At 38.3% G+C, this 16,729-nt stretch overlaps 1 protein-coding gene across 1 annotated transcript in view; it reads right to left on the reverse strand.

Moving 5' to 3' along the window:
• ak5 (adenylate kinase 5) overlaps positions 1-16,729 on the reverse strand; it is a 98,575-nt gene that overhangs the window by 18,965 nt on the left and 62,881 nt on the right. Inside the window, exon 8 of the mRNA XM_036596314.1 lies at positions 10,857-10,933. Within this exon, the coding sequence (XP_036452207.1) occupies positions 10,857-10,933 (77 nt within the window). The remainder of the gene's footprint in view (positions 1-10,856; positions 10,934-16,729) is intronic.

Below are 16,729 nucleotides of genomic sequence, written 5' to 3' on the forward strand. Positions count from 1 at the left end.
TACGTTAGTATTTTTTAGGGGCTTTATTATAGTGTTATCATAACTTTTCATCAAACTGACATCATAATAAAGTATATCCTCTTTTACTTAGCATGGACTGGAAAAGATTATGTATTTTTCAGAGAATTTCTCAGCTCGTTTCATGAGAGAAACAGCAGAGAGAAAAGTTCAGCTCAGTTGTAAGCAATTTCGGTCTCACATAGCTAACGCATATTCTCACAGCGACACTCGACGCGTTCGAGACGCTGAGCTGATGGATTTCAGAACCACCCTGAGTTTAAAACACACTATACGGCCGGATCTGCTGTGCTGAATGGGCTCCTGCAGAGTTAAACACACTGCAGCTCTGCTGGAGTAACTTTGTGACAATGAATGTGAAAGTGGTAATTTTACTGTTCGGCTTCTCCACAGGATGCATACAGGTACGCATCACCTAAAATGAGAAATTTGTGTTCCAACCAAAATGTATTCCAACCCTTAGAAGTCTAGAGGTATTAAATGCAAGTAAATCTAAGTAAATGGTTCCTAATTCAACAGGTAGCCACTTATTAATGCACATCTAAAAATATGATCATTAACAAACTATTAGACAAGCTATTAGATAAACTATTAGATAGTGTTACCATAACTTTTCGTCAAACTGACATCATAATAAAGTATATCTTCTTCTACTCAATATGGATTGGAACAGATTCTGTACTTTTCAGAGAATTTCTCAGCTTGATTCATGTGAGAAACAGCAGAGAGAAAAGTTCAGCTCAGTTTTAAGATATTTCAGTCTCACATAGCTAACACATTCTCACAGCGACACCTGCCACATTTGAGACGCTGAGCTGATGGATTTCAGAATCCTGAGTTTAAAACACACTTTACGGCCGGATCTGCTGTGCTGAATGGGCTCCTGCAGAGTTAAACACACTGCAGCTCTGCTGGAGTAACTTTGTGACAATGAATGTGAAAGTGGTAATTTTACTGTTCAGCTTCTCCACAGGATGCATACAGGTACGCATCACCTAAATTGAGAAATTTGTGTTCCATCCAAAATTTATTTTAACCCTTAGAAGTCTAGAGGTATTATTGTCGTTTTGCTATACATTCGATTTACACAATTATTTAAATGTAACATTTATATTACATTTACATTCTGGATTGACAGGTTTGAGTCTGCATTTCTGACGTCTTTGTCTGTTTGGTTCAACGTCAAATGTCAAAAAATGACAATCACTATCAAAGAGTTTGTTAATACTTTAAGGTTGATGCAAAAAAGTGTCTATTTCTGTCATTTTATCTCTTTTCTATTAATAAATTGATTTCCCATTGCGGTTGTTATTTTGATATGTAAAGAACATAATTTAATAAAGCTGAAAAGTTGTAGATTTTTATTTTGTTTGCCTCACAAACTACCTTTCTGAACAAGAAAGCATATGAATAGGAATACAGGTCACACATCAGTAATGCCTTACTGTCACTCTGATAACACAAAGCAAGAACCAGGCTCATCAGGTTCAAGTGATTAATGACTGTACACAGTGGATTAATAAATGGTACCATTTGAATTATTAACTGTTTACTTAATGAAATATAATCAATTATTATTTTGAATTGTACAAACCTAATCTTATAGTAGTTTGAATAGTTTGAACTACTAAACGTTCACTTAGTTGCACAAAAACAATTCAAAATAATTATGAATTAATTATCCATGTCCTGATTTAAATGATTAAGTAGCTATTTACTATCCTGTTACTTTATGATACAGTAACTTTATGATACTTTATGATACTTCATACTACTTCAGTACTATAAAGTATACTACTTTAGTAGTATAAAGTATGATACTTTATACTACTTTATGATACAGCAACTTTTCCCTACTTCTTAACTATTATTAGTTATATATATTAGTTAATATAGATATTTTCAAACTAACATTTTTTAATTGGAAGCCTATATTTCATATTACCTACTACAAATAAATATATTAACAATGCTTCAATTATTTATCACACAGTTCCTAATTCAACAGGTAGCCAATTACAGATGCACATGTAACAATATGATCATTAACAAACTATTAGATAATGATTGTGTTGGTATTTACATGAGCTTTATTACAGTGTTACTGTAACTTTTCATCAAACTGATATCATAATAAAATATCTCCTCTTCTACTTACAAATCAATTTAATATGGATTGGTACTTTAGATTCTTTACTTTCAAGAGAATTTCTCAGCTTGTTTCACTGAGCTATGAGCGAGAAATAATTAATATGAAATTACATCATGCTGCTATTATTGACGAAAATAACTGTAACATGAGGGCCTGGATTACGGCACGAAAATAGAGAGGCTTGGCAAGACCAACACAGAAATGGGCAGAAAAAGAAAGCTGATTCGCTGCCTTTGCTTATTTGGCTGCCCAAAAGGTGCACCATGCTGCATGTGTAGATAAGGGTGTCATGGAGAGGGTTGAAAGAGAGTGGGCTGCTGTGCGTGAGGCAGTAATGGGGTTGTGAGGAAGTGTGTGTAAAAGAGTGTGCCAGAAATTTTGATCCAAACCTGAACACAGCCTGAGCCCAAGCCTGACCCAACCCAAACCACATCACCAAGTTTTGAGTCTGAACTCAACCTGAACTGCATCAACTTTTGAGCCCAAAACTGACCTGTGTACAACAAAATGTTGACCCCAACTCATCCATCATCACCCAAAGTACAGAGTAAAACCTGACAGGATAGCACCAGTTACACTACTGTGGAGCAACAATAACAGCCAGCACTAGATCATGGATAAATAAAATAAAAATAATTAAAAATATTATGCTGTAATAAACAGATCAGTTGTCCAAAACTACGTTAATGTTTCAAGCAGTGCTTTAGAACAGCCTTGCCAAGTTTTTTAGTTTGGATAAACTTTCATACTGTGCTGCTTTATTTCCCATGCGTCCATTTTTTCACGAGCGTGGGCTCTCGTGGATCTCAGTGCTAAATTCATGAGTGGGTGACTCAGCATGATAGATTAAAAGCTGTTTCAAGGTAATGAAAGTAGAGAGGAAAATTCAAGTCCAACACATATTTGGGAAATTACTTCTGAACCCATCCAAACCCAACGTGAGCAGGTTTTTAGACAAATATTTCAAGCTCTAGTGTGTAGAGGGATAGTGGGAGTTGTGGTGTGGGAGTAGTGGGTCTGAATGTGTGTGTATGTGTGTGTGTGTGTGTGTGTGTGTGTCAGGGAGGCTGGGTGTCACGGATAAGCCGAATTGCAATGTGGGTGGGCCAGACGGTCCGATGACTCACTGCTGGAGAGAACAGGAGAGCGAGGGGAACACGCACATACCCACACACTCGAGCACAGCATCCGCGTGTACACATGCATATGAATTACAACTACTGTGATTACAGTACTGTTACAGCACGTTTCTGAGTCGAATTAGTACTTTTACTTGGGTTCTAATAGAGTACTTGTAGGAGGGGCCTACATACACTGCACTACACTGAGGCCATAAAATATTACAGTCAAAAGCACTCTGGTACTAAGCTGTCACTGGGGCAGTGCCCCTCTTGTCACTGGGGTGGTACCGTCACAGGTACATCTCAGTACCTTTAGTCAGGGAACAAAACTGTAACATAATCCATTGAAATTATATTTTCTAAGCTGTACTGACTCCACACACCCCGTCTCGTCTCCAGGCTTTTTATTTTATTGATCTGTTTTAAAACATTCGGTTATGAAAAGGTACAAATACGTACTTTTCACCTGGAAAAACTTATTTAAGGTTCACAATCAGACAAAAAAAAAAATAAAAAATACAAACTGAAGCTATCTCTGTAACAAAAATAAGCTCCGAGGACAAAAAAAAAGTTATATGCATAATGTTTTTCACAGCATCGATGGCTCAGCCTCATTTGTGTTATAAAACCAACGTCTTATTACTTTAAAACATACTTCCTTCACCCAAATCTAAAGAAACAAGCTGACTACTAAGTTTATATCAATAATCATCTCTTTAAAATGGAATGATGAGGGTGGGACATGGCTGTCAGGGGTGGACACTAACAAGGAGATGGCACTGAGTGACGTCTCCATGATGAGTACAGACTTTGCCTTAACACAGAACTTGGCTGTTTAATTTGAATATACTATTACACATTACATTTGCTGGCTAATTAATCTTAGCTTAATAGTACATCAATTTACTTGTTCATTCATTTTTCACTTCGATTCAGGTACATAACTTAAATGAAGTCTTCACGAGTGCCGATTTAAGTGCGTGAAAAAAAAAACAGGAAGTTCACAATTTCACTAATTGCTGCAACAAAGAGCTACGTCTTCCGAACTAAGAACAAGGACTGCACTCCAGCTCCTCTAATTAGCTTCACAAACAGGCAAGAAGGCGATGAACGGCGAACAGCCGACTAACTGCTGACTGGGTACTGATCGGCTTAAGTATAAGAAGAGAAAAGAAGGCTTTCATATGGACATGAGATTTAGACAGTGCCATTCGCCCCCTTCTGTCTCCTTTGCACTCTCCCTCCCTCCCTGTTGCAGCGAGCTGAATCATGAACATCAGCCAGCCTCCAGCTCATTAGCTGTGAAGAGAGAAAAGCAGAAAGGTTGGCCTGACACGGAGGAGAGGAGCGACTCTTGTTCTTGTGGAGCCGTGGGCGGTACAGGAAGTGCTGAACTGCCACTTCTGTGGGATGACTTTCGTGGGCTCGCTAAGTCCCATTTGCTAGTGCACCACACTTTGCTGTACGCTGACAAAAACACTGTTTTTACATTATACGATGTGAGTCCACATACTTCCTCTGGAATGACTGTACTGTAAAAAAAAGAATATATACTTTCTCAAGGAAAAAGGTTCCTAATAGGTTCTTGGCTTGGACGTACAGATAGGAAAGAACTCTTTTTGGCCCCTTTATTTTTAAGGGTGTATTATAAATTAGTAGAACTAATTTGGAGAATAATGAGCTAAACTGTGTCCTTCCTCAATGTAATGTCTTGTAAACCTACTCAAACACCTTGAATGTTATTAAAATTTTCTTGATTAAAAGTGATTCTTATTTTTTAATATACTGAAATATTCTACTTGAACAAGTATTTACATCCCTCACATTGAAATCCAAGTCAACTTTTGTTGCAACAACTTCACTGTGGTATATGGATGGTATTTCCTAAGGCATGGGCCGCGTTAGATTTGTGCCACTTTCACTTTAAATTCTGGCCAAAAAACTCTAACTTGGTGTCAAATATTTTTCCACATGTTAGTCGGGTCACTCTCATGCTTTGTGGCAGCTTCTTTTAGAGCTACTGATACAATGGACTCTTGCCCCTTTACTACTTATCTAAGAAGTCTCTACTTTATGAGATAACTCATAAGATGTAGATGCTCACTGATAGATGCAAATGTAAGTACTTATTGAAGTACTTATTGATGCAATTTAAGTACATTATTGAAATGTTTTGTATTGCGCTGTGTTTAATTCTGTTTCTTCTTCTCTAGGTATCAACATAGGCTTTTGTTTCTAGCAGTATCTGAGCTCATGACTGGCTTTCTGGCTAACCTATTTGTAACTAGCAAAGATACATTCTCTGAGCAGACAACAAAGCACTTTTGTAAGCCGCTCTGGATAAGAGTGTCTGCTAAATGCGGTAAATGTAAATATTCTTTTGGGCCCTTTTCCTAAATTATGCGTTTTTTTATGATTTTCTGCATCATCTCTAACTTCCATCACTTCTATTTAGTCTTCTTTCTTGCACATTTCCTTCAGATTTACAGCCTGACCAAGAACAGGGTGCCAGTTAATGGTTTTCAGGTAGAAACTAATTATGTGCAATTAAGAGGCAATTTTCTTTATCTTTGTTTTGTTGGCACTTCCAGAGCACAAAGGTTCGAACATTTGTACAGGCAGTTCTTTTTTCTTTAACATATCTGCAGACAAATAAGTCATTTTTGCTTTCAGCGTATTATTAGGTGTACTATTACATGTACCTGCATTATTAGTAAGTATTGTTGGTAGGGGTGTCAAAGTTAATGTGTTTATAATGCACCACTAATTTTTAACACTACAAATGCATTTCCCTATTTTGATCCTGGGAATCAACTGTAGTTCCAGGCTGAAGCCCAGCTGCTTGTGCACTGTAACTTGATATGATTGACTCGGCAACTCTTATATAAATATATATTTAACAAATATAGCCTTTAAATGAAGTTCCATTGATGGCTCTTTTGATAAAACCAGTCATTTCTAGCTACTGCCTTGCTGTGAGTATCACTGAGTCTTAAGTATCATTTAACAGCAAAATATGTAATATCAGTAAAGTTAGCACTTCAGGATGCCTGTGGCAGACTATGTTGTGCTTGTGGGAGAAGCACGAAAAAGTATATGAGCAATAAACTAAAGCAACAGCAACGTGGAAAGCTCCAATTCCCATTGAGAGCTACTGTAACAAGAATCCTTGAACTGTATGAATAACAGTGAGAGCAAGAGGCTACACTCATGGAGGGCTTGGAACAATTGACTGAATATATGATGTAGTTGTATGCAAATTTTGGCCGCCCCTGGTCAGATTTTTCTACAAGAAAATCAGTTAATATATCCTCTACAGAGAAGAGAAGGGGCACAATTACAAGTTTATTTGCTAAATTTAACATTGGAAACATTGAAAAAAATAATAAATCTGTGCAAAACTTATGCACATTTCACATCTCAGTCAAATAAATAAAATAAACTGTGCACTAATATTTTCATAAACATACCACATGTAAGTTTGTTTCCTGTAGGGATTTGTTCACTTATTTTACAATCACCAAACCTACACTGTTAGAAATAAAGGTTCTGTGCAGATACATCTTTCGTTCATCAAGGCACAAACAATGTAAATGTTCCCTCAAAGGTACAACAGTGGTGTTAAGGTCTGATTGTGAACCTTAAATAAGTTTTTCCAGGTGAAAAGTTCGTATTTGTACCTTTTCATAACCGAATGTTTTAAAACAGAGCAGTAAAATAAAAAGCCTGGAGACGAGACGGGGTGTGTGGAGTCACAACTTAGAAAATATCATTTCAGTGGATTATGGTACAGTTATGTTCCCTGACTAAAGGCACTGAGATGTGCCCTTGAGTTACCACCCCAGTGACAAGAGGGGCACTGCCCCAGTGACAGTTTAGTACCAGAGTGCTTTTGACTTGAGTGTAATTGCATATGATATGTATGATATATACACTCATTGGTTGGAACATGCATTGGTCTACTGCAGATGGGCAGCCTGACCTGAATGCCTGCACACAACAATAAATGGACGATGAACACCAACAACTGCTCTGAAAGAAGCCTCATGCTGAGCTGAAAACTGCTCCGAGATCTGTTGTGGATAATGGAAGTTTTTCCAAAAGTACTGCTCTCCTGCTGACAAGTACACATGATCCAGTTCTCGGTGTGTGAGTGGGTTCCTGGGGTGGCACAGAGAGAAAGAATCCATGGTGGCCAGCCTGGGTGCTGCCCACAACCTGTTCACACCACTTTCGAGATGCTCGCAACCTCAACTCGGCGTCCTCACCCACCACGAACAAACACTGCTCACTTCCGTCAACAGCATGAATAAACAAGACTTGTTTGGGAAAGCAAAGTCATCTCTCCAAAGGCAGGACGTGAGCAGCATCGGAGATGCAGCCATTCACTTTCAGTCTCAGAGTGCGCAGACGGCGGCGGAGCGATAATTTGCTTACTGGTCTTATGTAACGCGACCTAATATGTGAGGATTAAAACAAGGACCCCTCAGAACGCTTGAGAAAAATATAAGTGGGAGAGAAGAGAGACAGGAAGAGGGTGAGAGAGAGAGAGACAAAACAGGAGGTACGAAAAAAGCGTTAGTAGGAACAAAAGGTCATCTGATTAACACTTTTTTTCCGTACAGCTGTGTCTGAGCTTTCATAACCATGATTACCTAGTCCTAGGCACTGCTGAATATTATCTGTTGGTATTTGATATGTATGAATCATAGCTCTATGAGCTATTAGATATGGATTACTTTTGCCAGGATTCAAATGCATGCAAAAATACCATCTAACACCGGCATAGCCAAATGATGTTTTATTGTTACCAAAGCTCCAGACGATTAAATAGAAGACAGAATTTTCTTTGCTCTTGTGAAATAAAAACATGTTATAGACATGTATATACAGAACTAGACTGCTTATAACATCACTAAATACACAGGAAAAAATGAAGCCACTTGGCTACACCCTCAGTACTCCCTCTGTGCACTGTGAAGTGAATACTTATCTATGGGTGAAATGTATTTACATATTCACAAAGAACAGATATAACCAAAATGCTAATGAGCTGTACTGTGTTTTCCTGACACAATGCCAAATTTGTGGGCTCTGGCAAGACATTTGTAAATATCTGCATAGTAATATCTGCAAGTATTATTTTTTGACTAATATAATGCAATCTAGGCTATTTGGTGCATAGGTTCATAGAGATGGAATCTGAATATATATATATATACAAACTATACATACTGTTACCAACATCACGTGTTCATATAACTTACTCTGTGTCTCTGAAACAGACATGTGCAGTCGGGAATGAAAACAATGGAATATCTTCTGAATTTAAGTAGGATTTGGACAGTGTGCAACCTATAACCCTACAACTGCAGACATGGCACTTACGTTTGCAGACACAACCTGAATGTATATCAAGAAAAGTGCCTGAAATCATACCAAAACCGAACACACACTATGTAAGAATTTGGTTTAGTTTAACTGGCACTCAACTGACCAGCTTAGCAGAAAGCTCAGATAGCTAACAGGCTCCTTCAGTAATATTCAGTTTTCTGAAGGATTAATTCAATAATTGAAAAATAAAAATAAAGAATATGTTACATGAATGTCTTACCAACTTCAAATGTCCTCATTTATGTAAAGCCGCCATAAGGACTGTTAAACCAAGAGTGGAGAAGTGAATATAAACTTCTGTTAGCTTGAGGCTAACATAATGATTCTTATTAAGATGCTAGCTAAAATTTTACACACACACACACACACACACACACATATATATCTATATCTATCTATCTATCTATATATAAATATATATATATATATATATATATATATATATAACAAAACCTTGCATCTCCAAAATGATAACTTTGCAGGAGAAGAATAAAACATACTTCACTTTTAATGTAGGTCAATGTAACCAGACATTTTCCAAGCCATTTTGGGTTGTTTCTGTTGGTCTATTCACCATGAAATGTATACACAATGTAAAGGGCAACATGCATTTTCAATCTCAAATACTAAAAAAAAATCGAGATACGGGGTTTTGTTTTAACAGCAGCAATATATATATATATATATATATATATATATATAAATCTAACACATATTTATACCTAACACATTCCTTGCCTTCCCCCTCATTACAGTCTATGTACTGAAATACTAAGATGTTGTTTTTGTGATGTTGCAAATAATAACACATTTACATATATTCACCTATATGCCCCACCCATTCACGCCAAATATATAACGAGTGTTTTGGCCCAGACTGCATTTTGGACAATACAGGTCAGCCAATCAGAACAGAGATCATTTACTAAGATCAACAAAAACAACCTGTTTAACACTAAAGGATAAAGAGAAATTGGAAAATTATGTTAAAATGAAATATAATGATTTTTTGGTACATAAAACCCCAAATGGTATAAGTGTATATAAAACCTAGATGTCCTCTCTGAAAAGAGGACGACAACTGAATGAACAGGTTCGCCCAGAGGCTCCTGCTCCTTAGTTACATTCTGACACGACTGCAGCACTCACAGTGGACGTCACACCTCAGTTTTTCACTGAAGCACATTCTCCTGACCTCGAGAGGTGTGAAAGAGGTGGAAAAATACCTTACATGAAAGGTGTGCCAAACATTCTTCTTAGCGAAAGACACCTCTAAACAGCATCTACTACAACAAATCATAGAACTTGACTATAAATCACAGTGAGGGATTTCTGCTACCTTTTATATCATATTTTGCAGCATCACACCATGGGGAAAGTTTCTTAAGGTGAAAATACTTCTGAGAAGTTTTTCTACCATCCAGGTCACTGAAGGTGTAGTACATCAAGATGAATGATGGCATAATATATTGGATTTTATAAATTATTTTTTAATATATTGGACTTGTCACCTTGACTCAATACTACTAGACATCTCTATATTAGACGGACTGAACCTAGGCTTTCTTTAGAAGGCTCTCACACAGCATACACACGCAGAAGGTTATGCAATATGCACTTTGTTAAAGTGATATAATGCTGAGTTTGGTTACATCACCCCAATGAAGGCTGAAGGAGATCAATCATTCATTACCCAATTTGTGACAGTGATAATTAAACATAAGGACAGTCATGAACAAATTAAAGATTATAGCTGACATTAGTTAAAATGGCATGTTGGAGAAACGTCCATCTGCTAATGCAGGGCCACCGCTCACCGGCTCATTCCCGTTAAAGAGGCACACTCCCACCCTCGCTGACTCATCTAGCTTTCCAAATGCCAATTCATTGAGCCTCATTCTGAGCCAATTTAAGGTTTCGTTTTAATATCTTTCAATCACTTTGAGATTAATGAAGGAAAAGGGAAGACCAGAGCTCTGTGTCATAGCCTAATGAAAGCCTAAACACTAATGTGCCATTATAATAACGCCTGCAAGAGATACCATAGGAGCTTCCTATGCCGCAAGAGAAAGAGTTGCCATTAACATGCAACAAGGAGGTAATGAGAAAGTGTGACACAATTCTATACACAAAATAGGCCCACAAATTGGTAAAGATACTGGTTAGCATACCTGCTCGTCGAATTTGGAGGGCACCTCTGCCAAGCTGGTGCTGTCTGCTAGCAGACTCAGATCAAGCTCACTGGGGCCTGCACAAAAAGAAGCAAGACAGAATGACAGACAGCATTAGTATTACAGCAAACACCCTTGAGGGAACAGTGGAGGGGGACACTTCGAGCACCACAAGAACATCTGGATACTTTAAAATTTTACAGCTGAAATGAATACAGTGGTATCTGGTTGGTTGCAATTTTTACTATGACTTGTCTGTCACCAGAAAGTCCTGCTGAACCTTCGCGACAAGCCAGGTACTTCAAAAGAACAGCAGATATTAATGGATGAATTTTGTTTGAAGGATGAAACGAGTCTGTCCTTGCTGAGCTGTGTCAGATTCATTCAATCGATTCAGCACCTTTGGTAAGGTTGTGGTTCCAAGTGAGGGCTGAAGGTTGTAATTCTAGCAAAACCTTGATCTATCATGCATGGTCTAAATAAGAGTTGTGTAACGATCAGTTAGTTGGGCACTGAATCCATTTTCAAACCCCTGCCTTGTTTTTCAATCACTCTTCATGTGGCTGTGATGTCGTTAGAACAAAAGGCCAAAATCCCTCTAGAAGGATGGCTGGCTCCTCAGCGGTGGTTCTCTGGATCCAGGTGATACGATATTGCCTGGAATTCTGAGCTATGAGCCCTGCAGTGTGGTCCCCTATTCCAACCTGGGCTCAGACAAGTGAAACACTCTGTACTCTGTCTTTGTTGTGAAGCCTTTTCTAAGAGAATACATGTACTACTCTGCTCTAAAATGACATCCTGGTAATTCATGTAGTTCCACTGTGCACTGAAAGAATTGGTTATGATTTGTGCTAGTAAATTGCGAGAGGAAACCCTGGGGCACACTTAGGTGGCTTTGATCTTTGCTTTATGATCCTTATTTGTTACAGAGCATAAACATCATAAGGGTTTCCTGTATGTGAATGATTCACTTCTTTATAGCGCATGATCATGATAAACCTTGCTCTTGCCGTCTCATATCAATTCATGCCATCCACTGAGTTTGGGGCCATTTGGTTGGATCTGTGCTTTCGAATTCATCCTGCTGTTACTCCATGAGGTGGCATTCTCAGTGGTATTTTGGTAACAAAAATACCAAGGATTTACATCTTTGTGAAGTTCTAATAGAAAGTCTGAGAGCCCCTGCAATTAGGCCTTTTTCCAGGGGGATGCAATACAGAAACATGCCTGTGACCCAGTTCATCCACCGTCATTCGCTTCAGTATTTTCTAGTTTATACAGGGTGATGCAAAAATATTCATCTGATTTCAAAATGATTTATTTCACTTGTAAATCATTACAGAACAATGCAGTGAACTGTAAATGGTTTAAGTGTTGCATAAAGTTTATTCTGCAACTTTACAAGTGTTCAATATGAACCTCCTCCAGCTGTACGGACAACATCAACGCCATAGTCAAATTCATCCCATACTCGATTGAGCATGTCGGGTGTCGCCGCACTCACGGCTCTTTCAGTGCGATTTCGGAGATCATCCAGTGTTGTGGAACCAACAACGAACGCTCTGAGCTGTTGGAGCTTCACTGCCCACGAAAATCACGTTGCACAGTTATGACGGATTCACTCTTATTGAAGTGGAGAACACAGAACGCTTTCTGTTCAGGGGTCGCATCTCCTCTCAGACTGAAGGGAGCCATCTTCCACTGACAGTCAGAAAGTCTATGACCCCCTCTTTCAATTGGTATGTGATTGGTTCCTAGGCACTTCACGGTTGTAAAAATATGGCACTTTTTGAATCAGCCTGTATAATATTTGCCACTGCAATGGAAAATTCTGGTCTCCTGTTCTGGCAGCTAAAACAGTCAGTGTCAGTGCTTCAAGATGTCTCAGTTGCAATTATGTAACACAGTGACCAAATAAATGGCAAATGGTACAAGGAGCCATTTTGTGACGTTTGGAAAGTCTCCAGAATGTTCCCTCTATTTACACTGTTTTTTTGGTTTTCTATGCATTCTAAAGCCCTTTTAAATACTGAAAGCACACAAAATTGTTTTGATTACTCTCTTACAAAGGCAAGCAAAAATAGGCATATTGACCTAAATAACCTCTGTTATTTTCCTGCATTTTTTGATCATCACTGCTATTGTAATATAAAACACGCAGAATTGCCCTAAGAGGGTCCACTGAATAAACTACGCTGACCAGGTCAGAGCTGTGAGTAATACATCTCAGAGGTTTTGACAGCCTTCGAGGCGAACACGGGAGCTCTCGTTTCTAGAGAACGACCTCTGCTGAGAGGTGACACATACAGAGCTTGTGTTCAAAGCCAGAAAACCTTAATGTTTAATGGCTGTCAGTATGTGACCTGCTGGGAATGTCAAGGTGAGGTTTGCAGGTTTATGGACAGTTTTCGGCGCAGTGTTTGCACTGCCTTTTATCAGCCGGCGTTGGAGAAGTTAGAGAGAGACTGTCAACAATGTCAGTGTTGCCATTTTTATAGCTTAGAATTTTCTTCATAGTAGATACACTAGATTCAGGGATATGCTCTGTGATCAAGTTACTAATTTTATAGCACCCCAATGCTACTAACATGGACAACTAAATTTAATTACATGTTTTTTTGTAAAATGCAAGTCTGAGATACCAGTGTTTATCACACAATCTCTTATAACCATCTTTAAACAATTATAACACTTATAACACATAATAGAAACAGTTTCTAAGAATTGACTAATAATAAGCCTTTGCTGAAACAAATGTTAATAACATCATTTTTTAAGCACAGGTGTCCTCTTACCTTATTCACAAAGAGCCAGTGTGCTGCAGGTTTTCATTCCAACCAAAGAGGAGCACAACTGGCTCTACTTGTTTAATCAGTGGGTCTCAGTCTGTAAACAACTGATCAGTCTAGGAATTCTGGCCATTACTGAGGGGAAAGGAAGAGAACTTTATGCTTTATGGTTCTGAAAATGCTGGACTGGATTTTGAAGGGTAAAAAAGAATCTGAAAAGAGTCTGATCCAATCCTGTAACAATTCTGTCCTTAACCAGCATTTAAAAATAGCTCATTTTACATACTAATGTTTTTTTAAAGAAAAATTTGAATTTGTATCAGTATTAGCTGAAAATTTCAATATCAGTATCAGTATTGGAAAAGAAAAAGTGGCATCTCTATTCCTGGGGTCCACTCATCAAGTCAAGTACATGCTGTCTTAAATTAATTCATACAATAGAGTCTGCATTTACAGAAATCATGCAAATTATTCCTAGCTCAGAGAATCGCAATACTTTGGATCTTAAGGGGGCTTGTCCATTTCCACTTGCAGATTAGATTCTTGGTAACATGAATGTCAGCTTTACTTGATGGAAACACTTCCTACCATTAACAGTTGCTTTCTGTGGGAAACCAAGAAGCAGGTCATCTTTTAATTAATTAAAAACTTCTCTCATGAATAGACTATCTGGCACATTCTACCTGCTACGGTTTGAAGATTGAACACAGAAAACTATTCAAGATACATTGGCCAACTGTGCTGCTTTTACTTTAGTAAAACTAAAGGCCACTGACTTTAAAAGACTGAGCTACTCTAAGCTTTGGCTCAGCATGGGGTTCCAGCTCCAGCACTGTCAAGATTTGATGACTCCCAACATGGCTGGTCTGGTCACAGTCTGCTGCGCTGTAGCTGTATGTACTCTAAATCCAAAGTGACAGGGGATACGAGACAATGTCATTCACTTCATTAGCTACTGAAAGTACTGGCCTGAAATCTAGCGTCGTCCACATATCTGTGAGAAGGCAATCTCCAAAAGTGGTAGACCATCAAATAACTCTCGTCCCCTCCTCTATGCCTCTTACAGCCCTAGTGTCTTTTTTTTCCTTCCAGGCCTGGCTCTGCTGAGTGATTTTATTGACTCTTGATTGATCAATAGCAGTTTGAGTCAATGTTCCATTGCAAGTGGATTGCAAATGGGTGCGTGAATGAAACCGGAAGGAGTAATGGGAGATGACTCAGCCCTCTGGAAATCCAATTGCACATCAAAGGAATGTATTTCGCTGTAACAATGTGGCCATGTAGAAGAAGACCTTGTGACAGGAACTTAGTGGAAGAAAAAGCTCAGTTTTCACAGGTGCTTCATCCAGTCTCAGTGAGTTAGGTTCAAATTTGGATGCTTTAAAAACACCAAATTCTGCTTCTGCAAAAAGAAACCTATCATTTAATCATTTTCAATCAGCTTTACCCTGGAGTACAATATACTTGCTACACCATATAATATAAAGATATAATGTATATTCTCAATTCGCTGAATTGTTGGACAGAGCAAAATGAATTGCACTCCCATGACGTGACACTTAAAAGTGCATCAGAACCTGAGCATTACATTTTCGGCAACTACGAGGGGGCTTTAATAATGAGCCCTCTTATCAATCGGCATAAAGCAGAGGAGAGAAAGAGAATGGACTCATTATCCTGGAGTTAATAGATGGCACGAGGAGGTGATGTTTAATTAACTTGTGCTCTACTTGACTGACACCACAGGCCCACTTCATAAAGCCAAAGGCTGTTGCTGGATGGCCTCATATCTGTCTCTCATGTGCTGAAATATTGATGAGAAGATGCCCCAGATTTCTGCCTCAATAGACATTCTGGCAGCCACGCTGCACAAATGTAATTAGTGCTGGATAAACATGCAACGTTAAAACAAGGTGGTAAATTGTTTGAAATTCTTCTCTGTCTGTCTGCGCACTGTACAGTATCTGTGTATGTTTCCCATCTGTATATTACATTTAGGACTACAAATACTGTATAAAAGAATATATGATTATTTTGCCTGTACTTGGCAACAGGATTACGTGCTTCTCTATAAAGCATTAAGCCATGAGAGGCCATTTGTTACAGTGATATTAAGCTAGGGCTGAATGATTTGGGGACAACATGTAATTGTGATTAACTAATATTGCGACTGCAATTTAAATTGCAATTTTTTATACATTGAGATTCAGGTCTGATTTATTTTGGCCAAGAAGATCAAAATATCCACCTTTCTTGGCTTGAGGCTTGACTCCTGAACGTAGAGCGCCAAACTGCCAGTAAGTTGTAGTTGTGATGTCAAGTTTGGTTCCCTCTGATTTGTCTAAGTCATCTATAGGCATTTCACAAGCCCTCAAGGCTCAATTTCCCCACTCATAACTTAAAACAACAGTTTTGCTAATGTACACACTTTAAAAAGATGGTTCTTCAAGGGTTCTCTAGTAAAGACAATGGTTCTATACAGAACCATAAACAGTGAGCAACCCATGTGCATGCTTAAAAAGTTCTTTGCATGGTGAAATTGTTCTTTAGATTGATGGAGAATGTGTTGTACATGGTTCTATACATATTCTATTGCTACAAGCTTGACATCATAACAATAGCAGAAACCATATTTGGTGCTAGGACCATATACAACACATTCTCCACCATTCTGAGGAACTATTTCACCATGCGAAGAACCATTTAAGCATGAAAATGGGTCTTTGAGTGTATATGGTTCTATATAGAACCACTGCCTTTACTTTTTTAAAACATTGATGATCTTTTTTAAGAGAGTAGGCTTTAATAAAAAAAAATGCAGCTGTTGAGATTTGAAAATTGCAACTTAAACTGCGATTTTGATATAAAAACAATTAATCTTCCAGCCCTATATTAAGCAGTGTTGTATGGCACAACACAAAGCAGAGTAAAACCTCCTTACCTAGGGATGTCACAACTGGACAGTTGGAACTGATCCAAGTACATTTTAACGGGTTGGGCATCGTCTGTATTAGAAGGATCTAGTTCTGATTCTATGTATCTTGTTTAGTTGCATTATAATCACGCACCTTCACAGAAGCGACA

The sequence above is a fragment of the Colossoma macropomum genome, unplaced genomic scaffold (genome assembly GCF_904425465.1).
Source record: "Colossoma macropomum unplaced genomic scaffold, Colossoma_macropomum, whole genome shotgun sequence".
Taxonomy (NCBI): domain Eukaryota; kingdom Metazoa; phylum Chordata; class Actinopteri; order Characiformes; family Serrasalmidae; genus Colossoma; species Colossoma macropomum.